At 38.2% G+C, this 22,452-nt stretch overlaps 1 protein-coding gene across 5 annotated transcripts in view; it reads left to right on the top strand.

The window, feature by feature from the left end:
- TRAF3 (TNF receptor associated factor 3) overlaps positions 1–22,452 on the top strand; it is a 91,634-nt gene that overhangs the window by 53,205 nt on the left and 15,977 nt on the right. For 4 of the 5 annotated variants that reach the window (XM_090034066.1, XM_090034069.1, XM_090034067.1 and 1 more), the window contains 7 exons: positions 370–421; positions 3,014–3,118; positions 4,130–4,297; positions 11,463–11,543; positions 14,824–14,898; positions 16,798–16,890; positions 21,388–21,528. In XM_090034066.1, the coding sequence (XP_089890192.1) occupies positions 370–421; positions 3,014–3,118; positions 4,130–4,297; positions 11,463–11,543; positions 14,824–14,898; positions 16,798–16,890; positions 21,388–21,528 (715 nt within the window). The remainder of the gene's footprint in view (positions 1–369; positions 422–3,013; positions 3,119–4,129; positions 4,298–11,462; positions 11,544–14,823; positions 14,899–16,797; positions 16,891–21,387; positions 21,529–22,452) is intronic. The other variant, XM_090034071.1, reaches the window with a different exon arrangement.

Raw genomic sequence — 22,452 nt, forward strand, 5'->3', positions numbered from 1 at the left:
AGAACCCATGACAAAGGGAGAGTCTGTTCAGTTTCATGCAGCTGAAAGTTAATTGATTGTTAACAGGTAAAAATTAAACTTCCACAGTACGTTAAACTTGAATTAAACTGTTTCCTCAATTCTGAAATTCTCTTGAAAAAATGGTTATTTTCTGAATGTTAGCCCATTTTGTTCCATTTCATTCTATACTAAGTTCACTGTAGTGAACTGTGTGTATATATACTTAATCAAAACTTTTTTTTAAGTATTTGAATCATTTTATTTGAGAAGAGGGCCTTTCATTTTTGCAAAGGACTCGAATCCTGCTATAATCTGGGAATTCAAAATAGGATAAATATAACCCATTCATTCATTTATTTATTTTTACAGTTCTTCTACTCCAAAATGTGCAGCGTGTCAAGAAAACATAGCTAAAGACAAGGTATTATTATTTAAAATTTGATGTGTGTCATATTCAGTATTTCGGAATAATTCATTTTAATTGAACTTTTTTCCCCCTTAAGCTTAGTCATTTTTATTGTTTGATTTATTGAAAGGTTTTTTTTGGGAAGACAATTTTATTGTACAACTGTTCATCATACAGCATTGGGTGCCAGCCTTTTTAGCAGGCAAGCCACAACTTAAGCTCCACACTTTTCCTGGGTGCCACTCCGATGCCCTTCCCCTACCTCAGGCATATGCAGTTATTTTGGCTGGAGGGCTGCTTAACAAGCTTTGGTGAGCTGTCAAGCTACAGCTGCCCGGAGCCTGTGCCTAGCTCCCCTGAGTCTGTACTGCCATCACCGCTGCCTCTGGGCTGCCCTACGGGGTAGCACTGAAAGTGCAGAGGAGCCGCAGGGCAGCCCTATGTGGGCTCCGGGCAGCTGCAGCAGGAAGAGCCTGGCAGCAGCGAGGGGAAGGGCTTGCTTTCCCCTAGTGCTGAGCAAGAACTCAGCACTGGACAGGCCAGTCTGGAGTAGGTACAGGGCAGGCCAGGTTGGGGCTATGCGTGTAGGTCGCCACTGGTATCACAGGGCTGGGGTCAGCAGTGGCAGCAGCTGGAAGATGCTGCTGCTGCCTGGACTGTCTAGAAAGGCAATCTAGCTACTCCAGCCCCACTATGTGCTGAGGGGTGGCAGGATGTGCCATGGGCAGACGGTGCATGGGCCAGGCAGGATTAAGGGACCTGCTGCAGGCTGGACAAAGCCCCTCCCAGCCAGATGGCCCAGGGTTCTGTTTTGCCAACCCCTAGCCCTACCTGATGCACTGCTCTGCTTTCAGTTTCCTGCCCTGTGCTCCTTGTCCCATATGCCAGTCTGCTTTTTGCCCTGTCTGCCACCATGCCCCCTGCACTCTCCATGACCTGCCACATACCACACAAAAACAGCTTTAAGTGGTGGGTGTAGCTTCCCTTTTAGGATTTCCTTGTCTGTCTGTCCTTTTCCACTTAACACAAACTCTTTTGTTGTGTCATGGTTGCCTTCTACAGCTGCTTCCCTCTCTGCAGGACCTGGAGATCCATTTTCCTTAGTTCCCAAGACAACTTCTATTATAAAAATCACAGCTTCTGCCTCTGAATTAAACAGTTCATTTTGGTACCTCATCCTTCCAGTGATGCACGTCTTATGGAAAGGGTTTGGAGGACCCCAAAATAAGTTATTTGGTCAAAAAGATCTTGAAATGATCTGTCTAACACTGAGGTCAATGTTTACCTTGTTTCTTGCCAGAATTAGTTTTACAAATTTTGGTTGGCTTCCCTGAAAGCTCTTTTCTTATTTGCAATCCTTCACTTCTGCAGTGACAATTTCTGTGGATTGTACCTGTTTTAGGTAGTCATGTAGGAAGAAATGAATCTCACCAGGAACAATTTCATACGGGATTTTGAAGTACAGGGCAGAGACTATGAGGCAAACTCTAGTCATTGGTATGACAGTGCAGGAAGAAAAGCACCAAAGTAATATACTCACAGAGAAAGCTCCATTTATGAGAGGATTTTACATGTACCGCAGAATCTATTTAAAGGAAACAAATGAAAATGCAGGGCTTTATACCTTGGTAAGAACTGCACTCAAGATCTGGAGCTGCATGGATCTTTCTGACTAATTTTGAATCTAATAGAGAGGTGGAAACTTGTAGTCAGGTGTAGCTTGCCAAAGTGACTGTCTGGTTACTCATTATACCTGCAAACTCCAAAGGACTTTGCATCATACCCCTCTGACTGCTTCACTGTAAAGCAACATCTACAGTGCTGTGGGACTTTAAAAGAAACTTGTGATTTTTCTTGCTGAAAAGGTTTTCTGTTGTTTTGTGGTTTGTTTGTTTTTTTTTAAAAACTAAGCAATTAAAAATCTAGTTATCTCTAATTTTATATGAAGACTAGCTTAAGATGTGTGAGGCATTTACTTTGAGCTTTTACTTGAAGATCTGGTGAATACATAAGTCTTTCATTCAGTCTCTTTCCACAGAATGTGAGTTAATCGTTGAAGTTTAGATAGGATGTTAAATGGTCAAAGGATCACCAGAATTGTGCACCTAATGACAGAAATATCGTCCCCTTCTGAATAGCTGACATTCTGCTCTTTTGTGTTTTATGGTGTCATTTCTGATGAGCTAGTTCTCTGTTTGTCATAGGCATTCCAGTTTGGTACAGGATCTCAGTTATCACTGGGACCAACAAGCAGAAAAGTCCTGTAAAATCCAAAGGGAGAGTGAAGGTGGTTTTCAGGTTTTTTTTTTTTTTGTTTTTTTTTAATATTCCAGAAAGACTTGAGAGAGGGACAAACCCAAGTGTTTCTCTTTCAGTGGGTTGCTTTAAATATGTTTCATGGCAGAAGTGTCTCCTTGCTGTGCATAATCAAGAAAGAAAGTTTGTTTTTCTGACTTACACATTCAGTTGACTATTTTGCTTAAAGTCAGAATTTACCAGCATTAGTATTGTGGGGTTGTATGTCTTCCGCTTTTATATTTTTCTATGTTCTTAACAGTTTTAAATGTCTCTCTGGGGGAAAAAAAAAAAGTGTTTTTCAATTTGCAGGTATTTAAGGATAATTGCTGTAGGAGGGAGCTTCTTGCCCTTCAGATATATTGCAGAAATGAAAACAAGGGCTGCAAAGAACAATTAACCCTGGGCCAGTTACTGGTAAGTAACGTGACATAATACTTTCAAGGTAGAGAACGGAAGAAAAATCAGAATTGAATCTAGGATTCAATTGCAATCTATTTACTTCCTGATTAAGTCATTGTTGTGAGGAAATTTGATTGGTTATAGGTATTACAGTGGAGTAGAATTTGTGATATTCTGCTTTTAATTGACATGTAAAGAATCAGTTTATGGTATCTACCCACTCAATAAAAGTTTCAGGCACTCCGGTCTATGTGAACATCAGACAACTTATCTAGGTGCCTAAAAGTTTTTGAACAGTTGTTCATAACGTTCAAACCTTGTAAGAGAGAATCTGAGCTGCCCATTTGAAGAATCTTTAATATGCCTTAATTTCCCAAATATCTCTAGGTAGTAAACATTTGTTTTGTGTTTTTTTAATTTACCATCCTGTTATCAGACACTTAAAATGCTTTTAAAAATTGCTTTTAAGAAGTTATTTTGGTATTTCATTATTGTAGGGTTTGAACTTCTGATACAAAAGTTCTTGAAAGTTTATTGTAAATTGTCACGCTTCTGAAATCTCCCGATACCTAAGAAAACCTTTTAATCTTTGCTCTCTCAGGCATGAAGTACCAGAAATCTGAGAGTCAGAAGATATGTCTATGTGGCTGTCTGCTATATATTGTTAGATATAGCCAGGTTCATTTAGTATTGGCTGCACCTATGCAGATCTTCATGCTGACTAGTTTACGACAGTGAGGAGATAAATTAGCCCGTGGGGAAGTTTTAATCTGCTGCAGCTAGATTCCTGGTGTGTAGACTAGCTTGGGTACCTCTGCACTACCTTGCAGTTTGTTTTATAGACTTACCCTAATGTGAGAACATGCATCTCAGTAAATCTACTTCTGCGTAGTTATGCGTAGGTCTGAGGTATACTGGGATGTACATCCAAGGTTAATCTGGCTCTGAATTTGTTTAATGAGATGCAATAAGATATGATGAGAAGAAGCATAACATTTAACTCACTCAATTATTTTTATCTTACAGATGCATTTGAAAAATGACTGCCAGTTCGAAGAACTTTCGTGTCCTCGTGCTGATTGTAAAGAAAAAATACTGAGAAAAGACTTGCCAGACCATGTAGAAAAGACCTGTAAATATCGAGAGACAACATGTAAATACTGTAAAAGCCAAGTTGCAATGATTACATTACAGGTGCAGTGCTTTTTTTTTTCTATTCCTGAAACCAGTTATTGCATGTGATGTAGAATAACGACTAACTTTTTGCAGGCTTCTATTTTTGCAGGTATCAGAAATATCAGAGTAGTGGGCTTTCAATATTAATTAGACCAAATTTGCTTCTGCCTTTTTATTCAAGAGGGAAATTTACTGCTCGCTGTCAAAATAGACTTGCTGAGTAAGCTTTTACCTCTCATGGATTGAGTGGGAAATGTATTAATGTCAGAAATGCAAAGAATTATTGTTTTAAAAATATAGAATTTTCAGATCTTCCAGTGAAAAATCTGAATGCTGAACTTAAATATAAATGGAAAAAATGAATGCCAACATTTAAATTGGCACATTGCATAAAGTTACCATCTTACCAAAACATCCTTATGCTGGACTCGGTGTTTCTGAGGAAAAGTGTATTATCATTCATTTGTCTTTGGGATGGTCATAGCATTCCGAAACAGCTGTGTACCCTTCCGCATTCATGACAGAGAATTGTATACGCTGGTATGGGGGAAAAAGGGGAAAAATTAACATAGCATCAAAACCAACACTACCTATTATCTTTGCACATCATAGGTGACCCATTGGTTTTAGGTACTGACAGAGCATTATTATTTTTCACCTAATGATAAGATAACTGGTAAGCAGCATATTGTAAGTTGGATAAAACTATGGATTAGAAATGGGGGATTCAATTCTAGTTCCATATGGAAAGAAACATGGAATCTGTTTAGCTGTGGTTTATCTGAATCATCCCACATTGCATCACATGGTTTTGAAACCAGTCTCATATAATTTCTTGTTGTGTGTGGGGGTTTTTTTTGTTTTTTTTAATCATACTTGTACAGTGTTTCTTTTTCTCTGACTTCCCAGATTTCTTGGAGTCTCTTGATCCGTATGTATGTGTGTGTGTGTGTGTGTGTGTGTGTGTGTGTGTGTGTGTGTGTGTGTGTGTGTGTATGTAGACAGAGATTCTCACATTTGTAAGACTAAGATTACATCCCAGTCCAAAGAGATTCTATATGTGCCTTTGTAGAGATACTAGAATCTGATATGCTGAGAGAGAGAATCCAGCACATTGGATCAGAATCGATTAATTGAGTCTGCTGGAGCACAGAAATGGATGTGCTCCAGCAGCCTTCTGTGTCACTTGTATCAGCGTCCCCGTACTGAAAAAATGGCAATGGGGTGCTTTGAAATAAAACGTGTTCAATGAGCTTTAGTTCAAAGCACCCTGTCACCATTTTTTCAGTGCAAGGCACTTTTAATTAGCATGGGTTGCTAATTAAAGCACCAAGCTCCGTGTCCCAGAGCACATGTGAAAATGCCCGTTGTGCTCAAACTGTGGGGGGAACACAATCTTCATCTCAGGATTCTGAAAGTTGCATGCAAGGTGACAGAGCAAGAATGTTTACATGGGTGATAGCAGAATAGCAAATGTGGTGCCTGCATTCGAAAGAAGGGAATAAGTCATCAGGGTGACTGTGGGCCTGTTAGTTTGGCAGTAGCCTTGATGACAAGCAGTGCCAGATTATAACATGCTGAGGCCCTAAACCATGCCCAGTTTAAGAGACCCCATATGATAAAAATAATCCATGAAAAATGTCCAGTTTTTTTCTTATTTAGAGACGCCTCATATTGTAAGGCCCTAAGCTGTAGCTTAAGTTAAATCTGGCACAGATGACAAGATTTTGGAACAGAATTTTGAAGGAAGGTATAGGCAAGCTTTGGAAGGTAAAAGAAAAATTAGATAAAATTTGGTATGAGTTTACCAAAGATAATTTGTGCTGGATCAAAACAGCCTCTTCCTTTAACAAGATAATCAACATTCAAGACAAAGAAAATGCAGTAGATCTAATCTATCGAAACTTCAGTACAGCACTATATGTGGAGCCATGTGTATTAGACAAGCTGGAGAAAATTGACTTTGCAGAAGAGTTGTTAGGGAAAGACCTGGTTAATGGGTAGAGGCTTTTTGCTGAAAGAGAAAATATCAGGCTGGACAGGGGTTACAACAGGAGCTTCTCAGAGGTTTCCTTGGGGCCAATATGTTTCCTTAATGACCTTGGAGCACAGAATAGGTATGAACTAATTTGTTATGGACACAAACTTGCTATTGATACAAAATTAGGAGGGGTCATCAGTACAGAGGAGGCAGAATATCCAGAGAGAGCTGGATGATCTTGAAAACTACAGGAACAGAAGTGGGATGAAGTTCAACTGTACAGCGTACAAAGTCATGCACTTAGACACTAATAGCAAGAATTTCTGCTATGAAACAATTGGAATTTCTGTTGGAAACAACTGGAAAAGAAAGACATGGTTTACTAATCAAACACAGGAAGACTCTGAGCCATAGGCGTGATGTGGCTCTGAAGAAAAGCAAATATGCATCAGGTGCAGTATTTCCACTAGACATGAGGCAGTGTCAGTGTCATCAGATAAGGCACTAGTGAGACTTTGTCTGGAATAGTGGGTACAATTCAGTTTGTTCCTGTTCAAGAAAAAGGAACTGAACTTACAGTGGAAGAAATGCAAAGAAGGGCTACTAAAATGATCAGGAAAATTGAGTGCCTGTTTTAGGAGAGTTTGATTTGCTTGACCAAGCAAAATAAACATATTAAAGGTTGAGCACCAGGGAAGAAAAATCATTGTTTAAGCAAAAAGGATAATACTGGCAGAAGAACAAATGAATAGACATTGGCCTTCAGTAAGGTCAATCTAAAAATTAGCAGAAAGTTACTAATATCAAGCAGTGAGGTTGCAAAGCAGCTTTTGAATTGGAAAACACTGGGTGGGGCTTAACTCAGTATTTAAAAACTTAAACGCTGATGGAGCTTGGTAAGCTATGAATTGCATTAAATGACCTGGTCACCTGTGATAACAAGGGAACGGGACTGGAAGCTTCTTCCCATTCTGTGTTCTTTATTCTACAGAATGAAAGGCTGTATAAGGGCTAAAGAGCAGCTGTAAGAGGTTCAGATGTAGCACGTGAGGTTATAGTCTCTAAGCAAATGTACTCAGTTTAGTAGGAGGGAAAGCAAAAAGTTTGAGTTCCGTCAGAAAGGGTTTTGTAATGAGTCACTTCAGCAAAAAATAAAGGAGAGAGCAACAGCCTGTGAAGACTTGCAGTAATGCCTGCTAATAGAAGTTAAGTAAATCAGAAACATTAGGTTTTCCTGCATTCAGAATATCAGTGAAAGAAGTTGTTCAGTCAGGATAGCTTCCTTCCAGTCGTGGTGATTTTGGATGTATCTAGGATCCTACAGTATTTGTTGTTAGAAGAGCTGAGAACAGTTGCTGATCAAATAGCTAATGCTTTTGTATCTACATTTTTTTAAAAGCTGGAATGACTGTAATGGCTGAAATTACACAAATGCTGATGAAGATACCTGATTGTATGCTATCAGTGGGAATTAAAGAGTCTGTAACTGGGCCACAAAACCAGATGAAAAGAGAGATTGTCTCTTTTGATTTGTACAATCCAGTTGCTTACATAGAGCTCAGATTCCTTTTTTGGCCTTTTGTAGTCATCAGTTTTTTCAGTGTGTGAATAAGCTGGGAAAGCTTTTCAGAGGCATGAACAGAAGATGGAGAGGGATGTGCAGATGTGTTACTAAATTGTACCAAGAAATAAGCCAAGGATATGCAAATAGAAATAAAAATAGTTGTATGGGTTCATGTCTTCATAGAGTGTTGCCTTACAAAGTAGGGAATCCCCTTTGCAGCAGACAGACTATTCAGTAATGTGGACTTGCATTTAAAGTTTTAAAAGAACGTGGGTATTTTTAGCTTAGGCTATCCGACTAAGTAGGTTGTGGCCAATGAAAGCTTATGCCTCTCTGAAACAGTTACTCTAAGGTGCCACCATGACCAACCTTTTGCCTCACTTCAAGCCAGCCTGGCTATCCACCTCTTTGTCTACATTTGTGCAAAAAATTTACTTGAATTATGACAATTAAAGAATCAATTACACTATTATACCAAAAAATTGTAGATTATTCTGCAGAAGTGAGAGCAACCTCCTTGAAGAGTAGGTGGTCAGGGCCAAGGAGTGAGCCTTGCTGGTCAGTGTGCTAGATAGAAGCGTTCTGCTACTGGAATAGGGTCTAATCCAGTGTACAATGTCATTGGAAAAGCTCCTATTGATTTAATTGCAGATGAAGTAGACTTTGAACAAATAGCAGATCGCTCACCTTCTGAAGCAAGGGGGAGAATCGGAAAGAGAATTATATCATTACTGTGAGCGAACTCTCAGCCCATCCCATCATCTTTCAGCCCTGTCTGGGCACTTTTTAAACTTAACAAGGTTTTGGACAGCATTTAAGTCTGGCACAGCCCCAGGCTATGACAACATCTCCCCTGAAGGATCTTGGCCCACGTGCTCATTCTTGGTCAATTCTTTACAAGGGTCAAATGCGAGGGAAAGCTGTCAAAGATCTGGCTCACGTCAAGAGTCATTGGCCTCCCAAACCAGGAAAAGTTCTAAGCCAGGTGTCAAGCTACAGCCCAATATCACTGCTGTCAGTCTGCTTTAAAGTTCTGGACTGCCTGATTTTTACAGTGCATACTCCCAGAGGGAGAGGACATCCTGGGTATCAATCAAGCGGGCTTCCAACAAGGTTGAAGTATGTGTGACCAAGTACTTGCTCTAACAACATTTACTGAAAACACTTTTCAAAGGGCCCTCAAGACGGGCACTGTTTTCCTTGACTCTGCAGCAGGATACGATACCGGCACACTGGTCTGCTCAAAAAAATAGTAAGAATCCTATCTGTCCTACCTGCACGGTTGACTGACATTGTTGAACTGCTCTTTTACAATAGATGGTTCAGGGTGGACATGGGTGAGAAGACATGCACTTGGAGAAGACAGACTAAGAGACTGCCTCAGGGATTTGGGCTTGCTCCAACCTTGTACAACATCTGCACCAGTAACCTGCCACAAACCCGGTCACAGAAATTCATCTATATTCATGGCATCTGCTGTGAATTCCAGGCTCAGACTTTCTCTGAGCTAGAACACAGTCTGAAAAGTGAAGTTGCAAAGCTGGCTGACTATGACAAGATTTGGTGCTTCCAGCCAAGCATCAGTAAGACAGTTTCCAGCCTTTTCCACCTACATAGTGCCAGTGCTGCCTCAGAGCTGAGCATCTACTTGAATGGTCAGAGGCTGTTGCATTTTAACTCTCATTGCTGTCTTTTTTCAAGCGTTTATGGTACCTCAATGTTCAGTCTAGCATCATGCCTAGGATAGATGGGTTATGCTTTGTGCCTCAATCTCCTTAAACTGGCTGAGTCACCTTGGGGTGCACCTAAGGATGTCAGCTCTTGCAATCTTGTACTCTGCTGCAGAGTACCGCGTACCAGTCTGGGACAAATCATCACACACCAAACTTGTTGACGTGCAGCTACATTTGATGATGTGTATCATCCTGAACCCTTCAACTGACCCCTCTAACATGGCTCGCAGTCCTGAGCAACATTGTTCCACCTCATATCTGATGGGAAGTTGCAGCTAGCAAACTACTGGAGAAGATCTGTGCTAATCTAAGTCTGCTTCTGCACAACAATCTTTTAAATCCACCCGCTGCACGTCTACCATCATGACACCCAGCATGGTCTAAACTGCCGCACCAGGACTGCATAGCAGACCCTCTGGTGTGAGGGATGGAGGTCAATATTATCAGCAAACATTCCTTATCACAGATCCTACAGTCTGTCCACCTGCCTTCATCTGCCACTCCATCAGCGGGCCTTGCTGAATAAGTTCTGGACAGAGCAAGGTCTGTGTGTGGCCAGCCCCCGCCACTGGGGTCTTCACAACAATCCAGACCATAGCTGTGGAAAAACGCACACCATGTCTCATGGTTATTGACTGTCTGCTTACTAAGTTCAGTGGAGGTCTCCAGGAACTGTACATAGCTGTTGAGGATGCTATCACATGGCTCAGCAATTATGCACACACTGACCAACTGGGGAATGGCTGGACCCCAGTGCATCACCTTCCAAATGAGTCCCCTAGCTACCAGGCTAGACAGTCCTCTCTCCCTTGCTCTCTCGGTGAATCCTACTGTTTTATACAGAGTGAAACTGTCACCTGGAGGACCTGAGAGAGTGCCACCACAGAACACCTGTAGTGTGGTGTCTGGAAAGCTCACAGGAGAGGTCTCGGTGATATATGTACTCACTTATTCAGAGAAGGGATTTTAACCAAGGTCTCTCATATTCTGGGTAAGTGGCCTGACAATTGAGTTTTGTGTTTAAGGGAGACACTATTTCCCTATCCTTCTCTGGCAGTTTTATGAATAAATGTAGTCCTTTATTTCCTTCACTTTCTGTAAGTGCTCAAAATTGAACATTTTGCTTTGAGTTGAATGGTGTATTTGACATGCAATGAAAAGTTTCAGGTTTTTGTTGTGGTGGGAAGAATGGAAAAGAAAAAATTTAAAATTTAAACTCAGTTCAGTTTGAACAGAAGTGTTTCCCATTTATTTTTCTCGTGAATGCTTAGCTGAAAAATCAGTTGTTAGCTCAAATAATGTAAAAATGCATGGCAGTTTGATACAATTAAAGCTCCTCTTGCAGTAGCGTGATATAGAGTGCAAAAATTCAGTACCCAAAGTCTGAGGAGAATTAAAAGAGAGAATGCATGTACTGTATGTGGGAACGCAGGTTTCTTTGATTATCAGCAGCATAAATGCCTGTATAGCTTTCCTGTATACCCTGTACTGATAATGGAAAAAATGCTGTCTTGGATCGTTCTACTCACTCTTAATGATGTGCATCCTCTTGAATGATTCATGGGGATAAGTCTTTTATTTTATGATGATGTTTTCTTGTTATAAGTAAGAACATGATACAACTTGAGGCAAACTGATTTTCCTGCACAGGAAAGCACAATAGATTCCTTATTTTCTGAAACACAAACAATTGAGAAATACTTATCCAGTGAAAGCATGACTTTTATGTTCAACTCTTTCCAAATACTGCAGAAACAAAGTTTCATTATTTACTGTTTGTTATATATGTAATTTATTTTTTAATTGTAGCATGGCTGGATACCTTTTTTAGGCAGGTAAGTCTTCTCATCAAAGAATGGCTTATTTCACATGTGGATAGCTAATTGCAGTTTTTTGTCTCTTTAGAAACATGAAGATACAGACTGCCCATGTGTCATGGTTTCATGTCCTCATAAATGTAGTGTTAAGACACTCATGAGGAGCGAGGTAAGAAGTCATGCCTAGAACCTCACTAAAAAATTCAGTAGCAGTCTATTTAATAGTGTTCAGTGTTGAGCTTTGTTATTAATAAGATCTTGCAAGAATTTTGCCAGAAGCCATTTCCTTATTAATATGTGAGATCTAAAGAAAAGCTTTTTCTCCCACACAGTTGTGTGATTACTCCTTCAGTAGTTTTAATGATTTCTTGGAAAATTATCTTGCAGAAATTAATTTCCTAATTTTCTATGTTTATTACACATGGCTTGTGAATGATTATCTTATCTTCCCTGCTTTCACTCTTCATAAAAATGGAGTTCTGTGCATTTTTTGAGGACAGTAGAGCAGTCTGTTGGGATAATGTTAGGTCATGAGTATTTTTGTCAGTATTCAATGAAGAAGTGTCAGTATAAATGAAGAAATCTCAAACAGTAGTAGCATATATTAACACTGGAGCTGACAAAGGGAGTAGAGAATTTGTTAAAAGAATAGTTGTCATGTAGACCCAGACCATGAAAAATATTTAAAATAAGGCTGCTAAACTTGGAAAGAAGGGAGAGATGCTGTCCGATATTCAGATACCACGCAAGTGTTGGACCTTTTGGCAGTATTTTACATAAACAATAACTAAGCCAATACACAATGGTGAATAGTATGTAGAAGGCTGTTCAAATTATAATGAACTTGATAGGCCTTTATTATAAATTGCAAAAAGAAAATATGTATGCAGTAGATAATTAACTTATGAAATGTACTGCCACAGGATAAATACTAAGTATATAACTTAAATGTTGGATCCTTTTTATAAATAGTATTATCTTGTGTATTTCATATTACTGGGATAAAATTTCAAAAGCTATCAATCTCCATGTTTCAGTTGATGGTAACTGTTTACCCCAAAACAAAGAAGAAACTTGCTCCTAGTATTGCTTGTGGTATAGAAAGTTGTAACCTTTCCTTGAAACCTCCAGAGTTGATTGCTTTCAGAGAACGAATGGCTGGGCCATTGGTCTTTTCCAGTGTGGCATCACCCTGTGATCAGGTGTGATGAGGTACTAAAATGGATTTAACTTGTGTAAAAGCTTCAGTTAGTACTTTGAGCAGATAGATTTCTTTTGTACCATGCGGTCTCTGTGTGAATATTCCTGTGTTTTATATGAACCTGAACAACAGCTGCACATGTGCATATTCTTCCTTAACAAAAAAACAGTTAGTCTTATGTCCTCTGAGATGGAGGAGAGCATATTTGTCCCCAGCACTTGTTTCTGCTTTTAGATTCATTACTTTGAAGCATCTGAGTGAACTTTCCTTTTTCATAGGTAGTCCATTAGATTTTCTGGGTTAGACTCTCTTCTTCATGTATGCACAAATCCTTTTAATATTATGGTATGATTTATAATTGATACTGCCCAAAGTGTGCTAGGCACCTTCCAACCATAGAAGGTCATCTCTACCCTAAGGAACATGTAGTCTAAAAAGTACAAGAAGCATTGCACATAATAATATACATTGTCCTTCTGTAATTGAAACATGGGTACTGTCGATAATGACATACAGAAAAGCCAGCCTTGGGGGCCCATCCTGCCAACACTGACTACTGAGATTAGCCCCTGATCCCTGTAAGAGCAGTACTTCTTCATGTTCCCAAGTCCTGACTTCAGTGCCACTCTGAGTAGGGATGGACCATAAGTACATCCTTTACTTCGCCCTTACTTTTTGGTTGTTCTCTCCATTAAAGACAATAGCTCAACTTACATTAGTAAGCATTGAACTTAATAGTAAGTGTTGGCAGAATTGAGTTCTGAAATTGTTGGTAGAGTTGGTACTTAACCAACCACCATCTTGCCCTGCATCATCATCTTGTTATTTGTTTGTTTAATTTTGCTTCTAATGTTGTGGAAATTATAATTGAAGCATAATTGCATGATTAGGGACAGCCATTATAATATGACATAGGAAAATGCCTGCCTAACAGTTTGAGGAAAATTCTATAGTATAGAAATGAAGAAAATGCAATATCTTATTGTAGGAGAACAACAGCTCTTAATATGTGGAAATTGTGACTGTTTAGCATTGAGAAGGTGGAAGGATTAGTGCCCTAGTGAAGCCCTCCTATGATACATGTGCTGTTCCTGACTTGCTGCTGTTTGTATTTTTTTCAAATGACATGTTCCTGCTGAGATAAAACAAAGTAGGTATATATCAGAAGTAGATGATTTTAATCACCTCAACATTAAACTTAGAAAATCCTGTGTTTCGTTAGAGCCTTCGATTCCATTGTTGCCCGTTTTGTAGAGATGGATGAATTGAGTACCTTGGGGCTTCTTTTGCTTGGGGGAGTGTCTTTTAAATGACACATTAAATATTTTTAACTTGATATGAGTATGTATTTGTCAGCTGAAGGTCGGCCCCTAGGTCCTGCCTGCTCTGTGTGAAAATAGACTAAGGTACTTTTCAGAAGAAATGAGGCTTGTCGTCATGTCCTTTCCAAGAACGTCCCTTCACTCCAGTTCTTAAGCAGTTTGCATCTTGCTCCTACTCTTTATACCAAAGATGGCTGAATGTCAGTAGGGCTGTGTGTATATACTTCTGTGGCTTTTTTTTTTAGAGAGACACTCCTGTGGTCATCATAATCCAGAATATTGGAGAAAACATACATCTCAATCTGTACAAAATGCAGGCATTTTACTACTTAAACATTTAATTGTGCACTGCATAATAAATGTGACTCAACTGCACCCTATTATAAACTATTTGTCTGTTTCACTCACTATTTGTGTATAGTCTTGGTTGTGTAGTTTAATTTTAAATTTTGGCATTGAGAATTGCATGCTATGTTTTGAACAATCTGTTCCCAACGAAATGAGAGTCAGAAAAGATGTATGTTACTACAGTGAAACTGGTCTTGAGTGACCACCCAGGGGACCAGCGAAAATAATTGCCCACGGAAAAAATAACTTTAATTAAAGTCAGCTGAAAACGTACAGTGACACTTAAGTTTCTTCTAAGTGTTTTGTCCCCAGTTAGACTGCTTATTGAAATGGTCTTTATTGGAAGTTTCACTGTATATTAAATGTGTCATTCTGTATATTGTACTGGCATGTGTGTGTGGTTACATGTGTGTATATACAGTATATGGACTCTGGGTCAGATTGTAGAAAATATACACACATATTGTATGTTCTACAAATTGCACAGATAATAGAAATTCGATAATATGTGCTCTTTATGTTTTGAGCATTATCATGCAAACGTTTTTGCCAAAACTCATATTTTTTTCCTATTGCAGTTGAATGCACATTTGTCAGAATGTATTAATGCCCCAAGTACCTGTAGTTTTAAGCGTTATGGCTGCACTTTTCAGGTCAGTATATAACAATTATGGTTCCCAGTTGATGAAAGTCTGCAATAAATAAAACTTAAATAAACTTTGACTTGAAAGTTTTTGACTTTTCTAGTCTTGGTTAAGAAACATTCATCTAGTTGCATGAGTGATTATGCAGCAGGTGTTCATTTTTGCATTTATTAAATATAATATTAAAAAAACACCCCCTAGCAGTGTTTGGGGATGTCAGTTGGCCAGATACATCTCTGTGAAATCTGAATATATTATGTCAAGAACTTTAACTTGTTCTTAGAAATAAAAGAAAATGTCACTTTTTGCTCTCCAAAATGGTAGACTAGTAATGTCAGTAGTGTCTATGAAAGTATTCATTTATGTTCCTGAATGAAACTTGTTTATACTTTCTCATGTCTGTGTATCTATCATATGATTTAAAAATAGGCTGGCCCATTTTAAATGTGTATTTTATGTGCATTCGGATACATGTGTGTGCAGAGAGGTGTAGAGTCAAACTACAGTGCCACATTCAATAGAAGAATAGCTATTTAAATCTGAAAGGTCACCCCAGCACTAAAAAAAATCCCTTGAGGATAGTTTTAATGGTATTATTGCTGTATTTTGCACTATTATACTTTTCTTACTGAGACTGTCAATGTATTTTTGACAGCTTTCCAGTAAAGGGGTATCTTGGAGAATTAAAAAAACTGCTGACAGGAAAAAAGGGAGTTACATCAAATAAAACATCATAGATCCGTAAATCCATGATGACCTAAGAGATCAGGTTTATAAGAAACAACACTTTTAAATAAACTTTTCCCCCCTGGAGTTTTGGGGCCTGATCTTCTTAACCCAGAAATCAGAAGTCTTTCCGGTTGTCCCTAAGTGACCTAGACAAGGCCCTTAATGTTCTGCCCATAAAAATAAGGAAAGCATTCAACAGTTTAAACCAAAAAAACAATTTTGCTCTTACGTGTAAAGTAATCAATGATCTAGCACTGCCCATTGTTATGTCTTATGTATGCCATTCATTCTTTTTTGTATGTATATGTGTGCATATATGTACATATATTCACATATATATTTTGAATATTTTATATAGAGTGCATACATTGAAGATCATTGAAACTTTTTCAGTTGCTTTGCAGCATGTCTAACATTAAAACTAATGTAATCTGCATTGCAAAACATTTACAAAAATAACTCTTGCAGTATATTATGAATGATGAATGAGGTAATTATGGTCTGCATCTTATGTACTCTATATAATATCTATGTGTGTTTGTAAATTTATCTAGTGGTTATTTGTAACAACATTTGCAGATTGTGCAGGGGCAGCTAATCTGAACATCATAAAGCAGATATGGAAGTATCTTGCTAATTTCTTATAATGGCAAATTAGCCTCTGCAAACCCCTTTGACAGATATAACAAAGCTGGCAGTTTTTCGTTATGAGAACTTAACCATTTCCCTTACTATTCTCACTATATTCTCACCAAGGGGAATTTCATAATAATCCATAAAATGCAACATATGTTTAAATTACTCTTTGGGGAATTGGACGTTAGTGATTGTACAATTTGAGTGTGTTATTTTGCTTTCCTTAGCCTAAAGGCTATACAGATAATTCTAAAATACAATTCATTTGTGTAAATTACTTCCGCTTTATTTCCTCTGATATATCAAGTTGCACTGGTTGATCAATATGGAAATGTACAGCAGTTGCATAGAACACTTGCTGTTAAATTAATTTCTGACTTTTATAGGTTCCCAGCTAGATTTCCCTCTCTCCACATTCTTGCAACATGCATCCATGTACCAACATGCATAGTGCTGGTTTTATGTTCTTGTTGTATTCTTTCTTTATAGGTTTTTTTTTTAAAGCAAAAGTGGCTAAAATGTATAAATTCTTTGTTGTCACAGGGAACAAATCAGCAAATTAAAGCACATGAAGCCAGCTCGGCAGTGCAGCATGTTAACTTATTGAAAGAGTGGAGTAATGCTCTAGAAAATAAGGTATATCTTCTACTCGCTTTAATTTCATTCATTTCTTTAAATTCTGAGATTTTTTTTTTCCCCATAGCTGTTTGGAAATACAGCTAAAATACCCAAGGCTCAAAAATTAATCAAATCGGTGTGCTCTCCTCTTCATTGTAGTAGAACGCCATAAGAAACTTGGCTTCACAATTAAATATATAATTTTTTTTCATTGGTTGTTGTGAGAGGGTATGTTAATATTTAAGCTGTCAAGCAGACAAACAATAAGTTTTTCAAGTCCCTCTTTTTAGGCAAGAGATTTAGGCAAGTCCTGCAATGTTGGAAGCTGCACCAACCTCTGTTTTTCTGGAAATAAGATCCTGCAAAACTCCACGTAATGACCCAGCTTTATTTTTTAAAATTTTAATTATCCAAAGCTCTCCAATCTTTTTTGATTTGAAGAGAGTGTAACTAAATGAACATACTGTTACTCTGAAGCCCTCTACTTTCTGCCTTGGTGCTGGATCTAACTGAAGTTGGCTCTGCAATGCTCCCCTGGGACTCCTGTGTTTTGCAGAATGTATTTTTGGAATTTGGGAGAATTTACTGAGAACCTAGGTACTGAAGATGACCTTAATAAAGTCCTTTGTTTAATTTAAATTAAAGCCCTTTGTTTTTATTTAGAGAGTAGATCCTTTAGAAGCTTTGGCTTTACGATATTGCATCCAGTCATTTTTTTTTAAAAGATTCAACATATTTTAAACCATTTTATGAGAGTCTGTATGCATTTTAATGTGAATACAATTTTAGATGGCTTAATTAAATACTTTGTTTCTCAACAAATTGCCCTAAATCTAAAAGCAGAGAAGTCAGGAGCCCTTTTAAGTTGTATTGTAGTATGTTCAAGCAGGGGTGTAATATTAGTGTAGCAGCAAAATAAAACAATGTAGATGGTAGCCTACTGACAAACAGAGAAGTAACTTTGTGGTTTCAGTCTTTGTACAGAAGTTTATTTGTTGGAGCTTAGAGCACAGTCTGGAAAGTAAGTTCCCCATTATGCCAGTGTTTTAGCTCAGGACCCAATAAGAAAATATTTTTTTAATATGTGGGAGAATTCTTCCAGCAAAATTCGCTTACAAATCTATTAATTATATCTTATAGTTTCGCTGTAGACAAACAGTGCTGCTCTTTATGCTCACATGCCAAGCTAGCAAAAATTGTCATAAAATAGTGACCGTGTAGGTAGATGAAATATTTCAGCTTTAAAGAATCCAACTTCATATTCTTGATTCCTTTTTCAATAGTCTATTGATGCAAATTACAGCATATTGTTTGAACTAAGGAACACCTGTCATCTTCTTTTCCAGTTTTCTTTAGTGTGCTTAAGAGCAGAGTTAAAATCATCCTGAGAGGTGCTCAGCAGTTCTGAAATTCTCTCTTAATGCTAAAAGAATAAACCCCTTAGTACAGTTTTCCTTGTTTTAGAGCTTATCATTGTCTCTCTTTTCAACTTTTTTGCTTTGTAGACTTCTTCCAATTCATAATAGAGTTGAATTACCGGAAATCCCAGGAAAGTGCCAAGTTACCAGAATAATTAACCAGACATCATATGTCAGTAATTATATTCTAGAGAGATGTGATAAAATTATATGCAACTTAGTAGGTATCCTTTTCTAGGCATTAAAGTGAAATATGCCCTATGAATTAGATTATTGCAGAGACGTTGCTTCTACTTAAATATGTAGGAGAAATCCTGATATCATTGAGGGCAATAAGTGTCATCTTAACGCACCCTGTATATTCAAGTTGATTTGTATAGAAGGGAAAAAGAGAAGTTAATTCTCCCCCCATCACTTTGGGTCTATAATACAGCACTCAAAGGTTGTGAAAACTAAGTCTTCAGATTAGGTCTGTATTAATTTATTACATTACAGAAAACAGACTGAAGAGTCCCAGTCTTAATATTTAAGCTGAAGGTTATTTTGAGGTTGGAGAGTTAATTTTTTTTTTTTTTTAAATCATGATTTTGAGAGCATCTTCCTGCTGGGCCAGACTAAGCACCTGAATCTGAACATTTGGAATTTGGGGTTTTGGCAACTGTGACTCAATCCAAACTTTCATGGCTTGGTCTTATCTCCTGAAACCTACCATGTATGTTTCAAAACAAAAGTAATTGACATGAGTTAAACAGGTAAATGTCTGTTCTGTCTGGGATGAAAGGGCATTTTTACACATGGGTGACTGGTACCTCCCGAGTCTTGGGGGGGGGCACCTGCAGAAGCTGGCAGTGGCGTTGGTGGCGGGGACAGGGCTGGCGAGCACCTGCAGAAGCTGCCAGCAGTGGCGGCAGCAGCAGGGATGGCCCTGTCAGAGGAGGCACATGTCCCCCTGTGCCCCCCCCTTACCAGTCACCTATGCTTTTTACATGTGCTTTGGGAGGGGTGGAGGGAAGGTGGGGAGAATGGGACTGTGCTTTAATTAGAGCCACTCCAAAAGCAACATTAATTAAAGTGCTGCAGCATCTTGTGTATCAGCATCCTGGAGCCTCTGTGCTCATGTACAAGCACCCAAATAATTTTTCACTCTTAATTTGGTTTGTGATAATTTTCAAATGGTAAAATAACAATTACAATTAGTACTATTGGAAAACAGCTAAAAAGATTGCACTTGAATATTTGAAATATGACTTAACGTGCTTTTTTTCATGGACTCTTGAATTGAGGTACATTATGCAAAATACAGGTAGTCTTTTGTCCTAATTGGAAAACTAGTTTAGTTAAATTTAAAATGAGTACACCAAATAAAATTATAATCTTGTATATTTATTTTATTAGGGTCCTTGCCTTGTGCCTGTTGTTTTCAGATTGAGTGGTGTGTTATCAATGAGAGTTTTGTCTGATCGGGGATTACAGCATGTAGCCCTCTTTTGTATTTTGTAAACTTGGTGGAAAATCTCAGCACAAGACAGGCCCCACTGACTGCAATGTCCACAAACACAGGACACTAACATCAACAACTCAGAGCAAGGTTGGCTTGTGATCAGGTCCTGATCAGGAAATAGCAAGAGGGGAAAAAAGGAAAGAAGGAATGTAAACGTCACAATTAAGTAAAAAACTCCAATTCGTTAAAGAAAAGATTGATACACATGTTAAGAGTAGCTACTTGGCAGAACTGATATATGTGGGAGGCAAGAGTAGAACTAGGAGACTGTCAGGCTAACTCTGTACTTCAAAATTATCTCCAGTACATCAGGCATGCATTGTTTCAGTGACAGGCACAGCTCTCTCTATAATGCAAGGGGCGGGGGGGAAAAGAACATTGTGTTATTTCCACCAGCTCGTTTTTAAGGCCCTTGTCTATACAGTTATATAGGTGTTGTTTCAATATCTATGTCTTTCTGTTGGGCTCTTGCCCCATTGAGCATCGTCAACCTGTTTGGGTCTTCAGCAACTATTGTTTCATTTTGGGGGAGACGGAAAACAAGCTTTATCTTGGCATGTAAAGGTTGCTTTGGGTGCCTTTTTATTGTTTGAATGTGATGTAGAATAATTAGCGCAAATTATCAATTATCACTTTTAATTGGTCAAAAGTAGGGTCTTGTCCATGTAAGAGGTGAGAGACTTAGATCAGTTGGGCTCTTTCTAGAGTCTTGCCAAATATCACATAGTTAATGCATAAGTTTTGCTAGGAAGAAATTGTGTAAAATGTGATATGTATAAAGATTGCTTGCACTGTTATATACAGTGATGGGAATGCTGAGTCTATCTTCATGGCTCCAAATAGAGGTTGCATGTAATACTGTAATAGCATGATTGGTATTTTTAAATTAAAAACAGTCACTGATGTGTAATGATAAAAAGATGGGTCCAGAGAGGGAGAAAATAGTGATTGATGTTCAGTGCATCACACATTGGGGGGCTGGTAGTCTTTTAGATTTTCTAGAATGCACAGACTTCATCTGCAGTTATATCAACTGAGCTGCTTTGACAACCTTTCTTAGTATGAGGCCATTTCAATCCCATGCAATTGCCTTGTTAAATTCTTTTTAATTAGAGCATACATGGAGGAGCAGTTTTCACTAATTTCTGTCTTTCCTACCTAGGCCTTTCAATGCTCCCTTTCTCTGGCATTCCTCTTTGCAGTTCTATCCCTCCTGTCAGCACTTGGAAACTAAATAGGCTGCTCTTGAACTATATGCCACACTTAAGTTAGTGAGTTGAATCTTGGAAGCTAACCGGCTAAACAGCAACCAAGTAAAAAAGCCACTGTGTTTAGAATTAAGGTTAATTGCTGCTCTTGTATACCATTTTCTCAATTACCTAGGCTAAGTACAACACATGGGAATGGGAATGGAAAAATGGGTATTAGAACTTTCACATTTTCTTGCAATGTGATAGATATGTTACAGGTATGGAGAGGGATGTTGCTAGGATCTCACTTCTGGGCTCGTGGGACTTCTCTAAGGTAGTTTAAGAAAATGAAGTTTCAGATATTTTTCATAAACTCTGGCGGGAGTAATTGTAACATTTTTTCCAGGTGGCCATGCTCCAGAATGAAAGTTTGGAAAAGAACAAGAGTATACAAACTTTACATAATCAGATTTGTAGCTTTGAAATAGAAATTGAAAGACAGAAGGAAATGCTGCGGAATAATGAATCTAAAATACTTCATTTACAGGTAAGAAATTTACTCCCCCCATTAAAACAAAGATGACAATCACTTCTGTACCTTTACACTTGCCAAATAAGATTTTTTTTTTTTGTTATTAATGTCAGTTTCATTCAAATGGAGGCATTCACAACATTATAAAATTTTGAAGTAAAGCATTTTGTTTTGCTTAGTATCTGGTTTTTCATATGGAAATGTCTTGGATGGTTATTAACTAATTTTCATTAAAATATTAAAATGGACTAACCCACCATAAGACCATGATGCCTGCAATTCTGCATTTTAAAGAAGAAAGTTCAAAGCTAAAATACACCTTTAATCCTAAGCCTATAATTATTTTTTGCTGCTCCAGAAAACAAAAAATCTGCTTGACCAACCACTGCTACACTGGAGGAAAAATCTATTGCCAAAACTCATTAAATTGTTCTGTACTCATTCTGTGTTTCCTTATTGGTATTTGGGAAGGTTTTCAACATGGGTAAAATTCAGCAGGTCAGCATGGGTTCTCTGCAGTACATTTGAATATTTTTTTTTCTCCAACATATTCAGCATTCTTGTCCCTGAACCTTTCAGAGAAAATCTCTCTGAAGCACCTTTCATCCCCAATAATATCTTTCCAAACTGTTACAATACCATTCTTTTAAGCATTGTTCTGACGCATCCACCTGTAGGAGAGCTGTTTCAACAGTACAGAACAATTGTTTATATTCATTTTAAGAAGGCTGCATGTAGAAACACCATATTGAATCAACATTGCCAAATAAATGTAGGTGTTTTAGGCAGAATGTAAACATACAGACTAGAATGCAACTGGCATTAGGTTTGTTTTCCCTGGCGGGGGGGGGGGTCATGACTAGCAGCACTGTCCTCCCACACTCCCCTGCTAGAACCCTTGCTGACTTGAGAAGAATACTTACTTGGAACAGCAGCACC

The sequence above is a fragment of the Crocodylus siamensis genome, chromosome 2 (assembly GCF_052110815.1).
Source record: "Crocodylus siamensis isolate JL-2025a chromosome 2, ASM5211081v1, whole genome shotgun sequence".
Lineage (NCBI taxonomy): Eukaryota > Metazoa > Chordata > Crocodylia > Crocodylidae > Crocodylus > Crocodylus siamensis.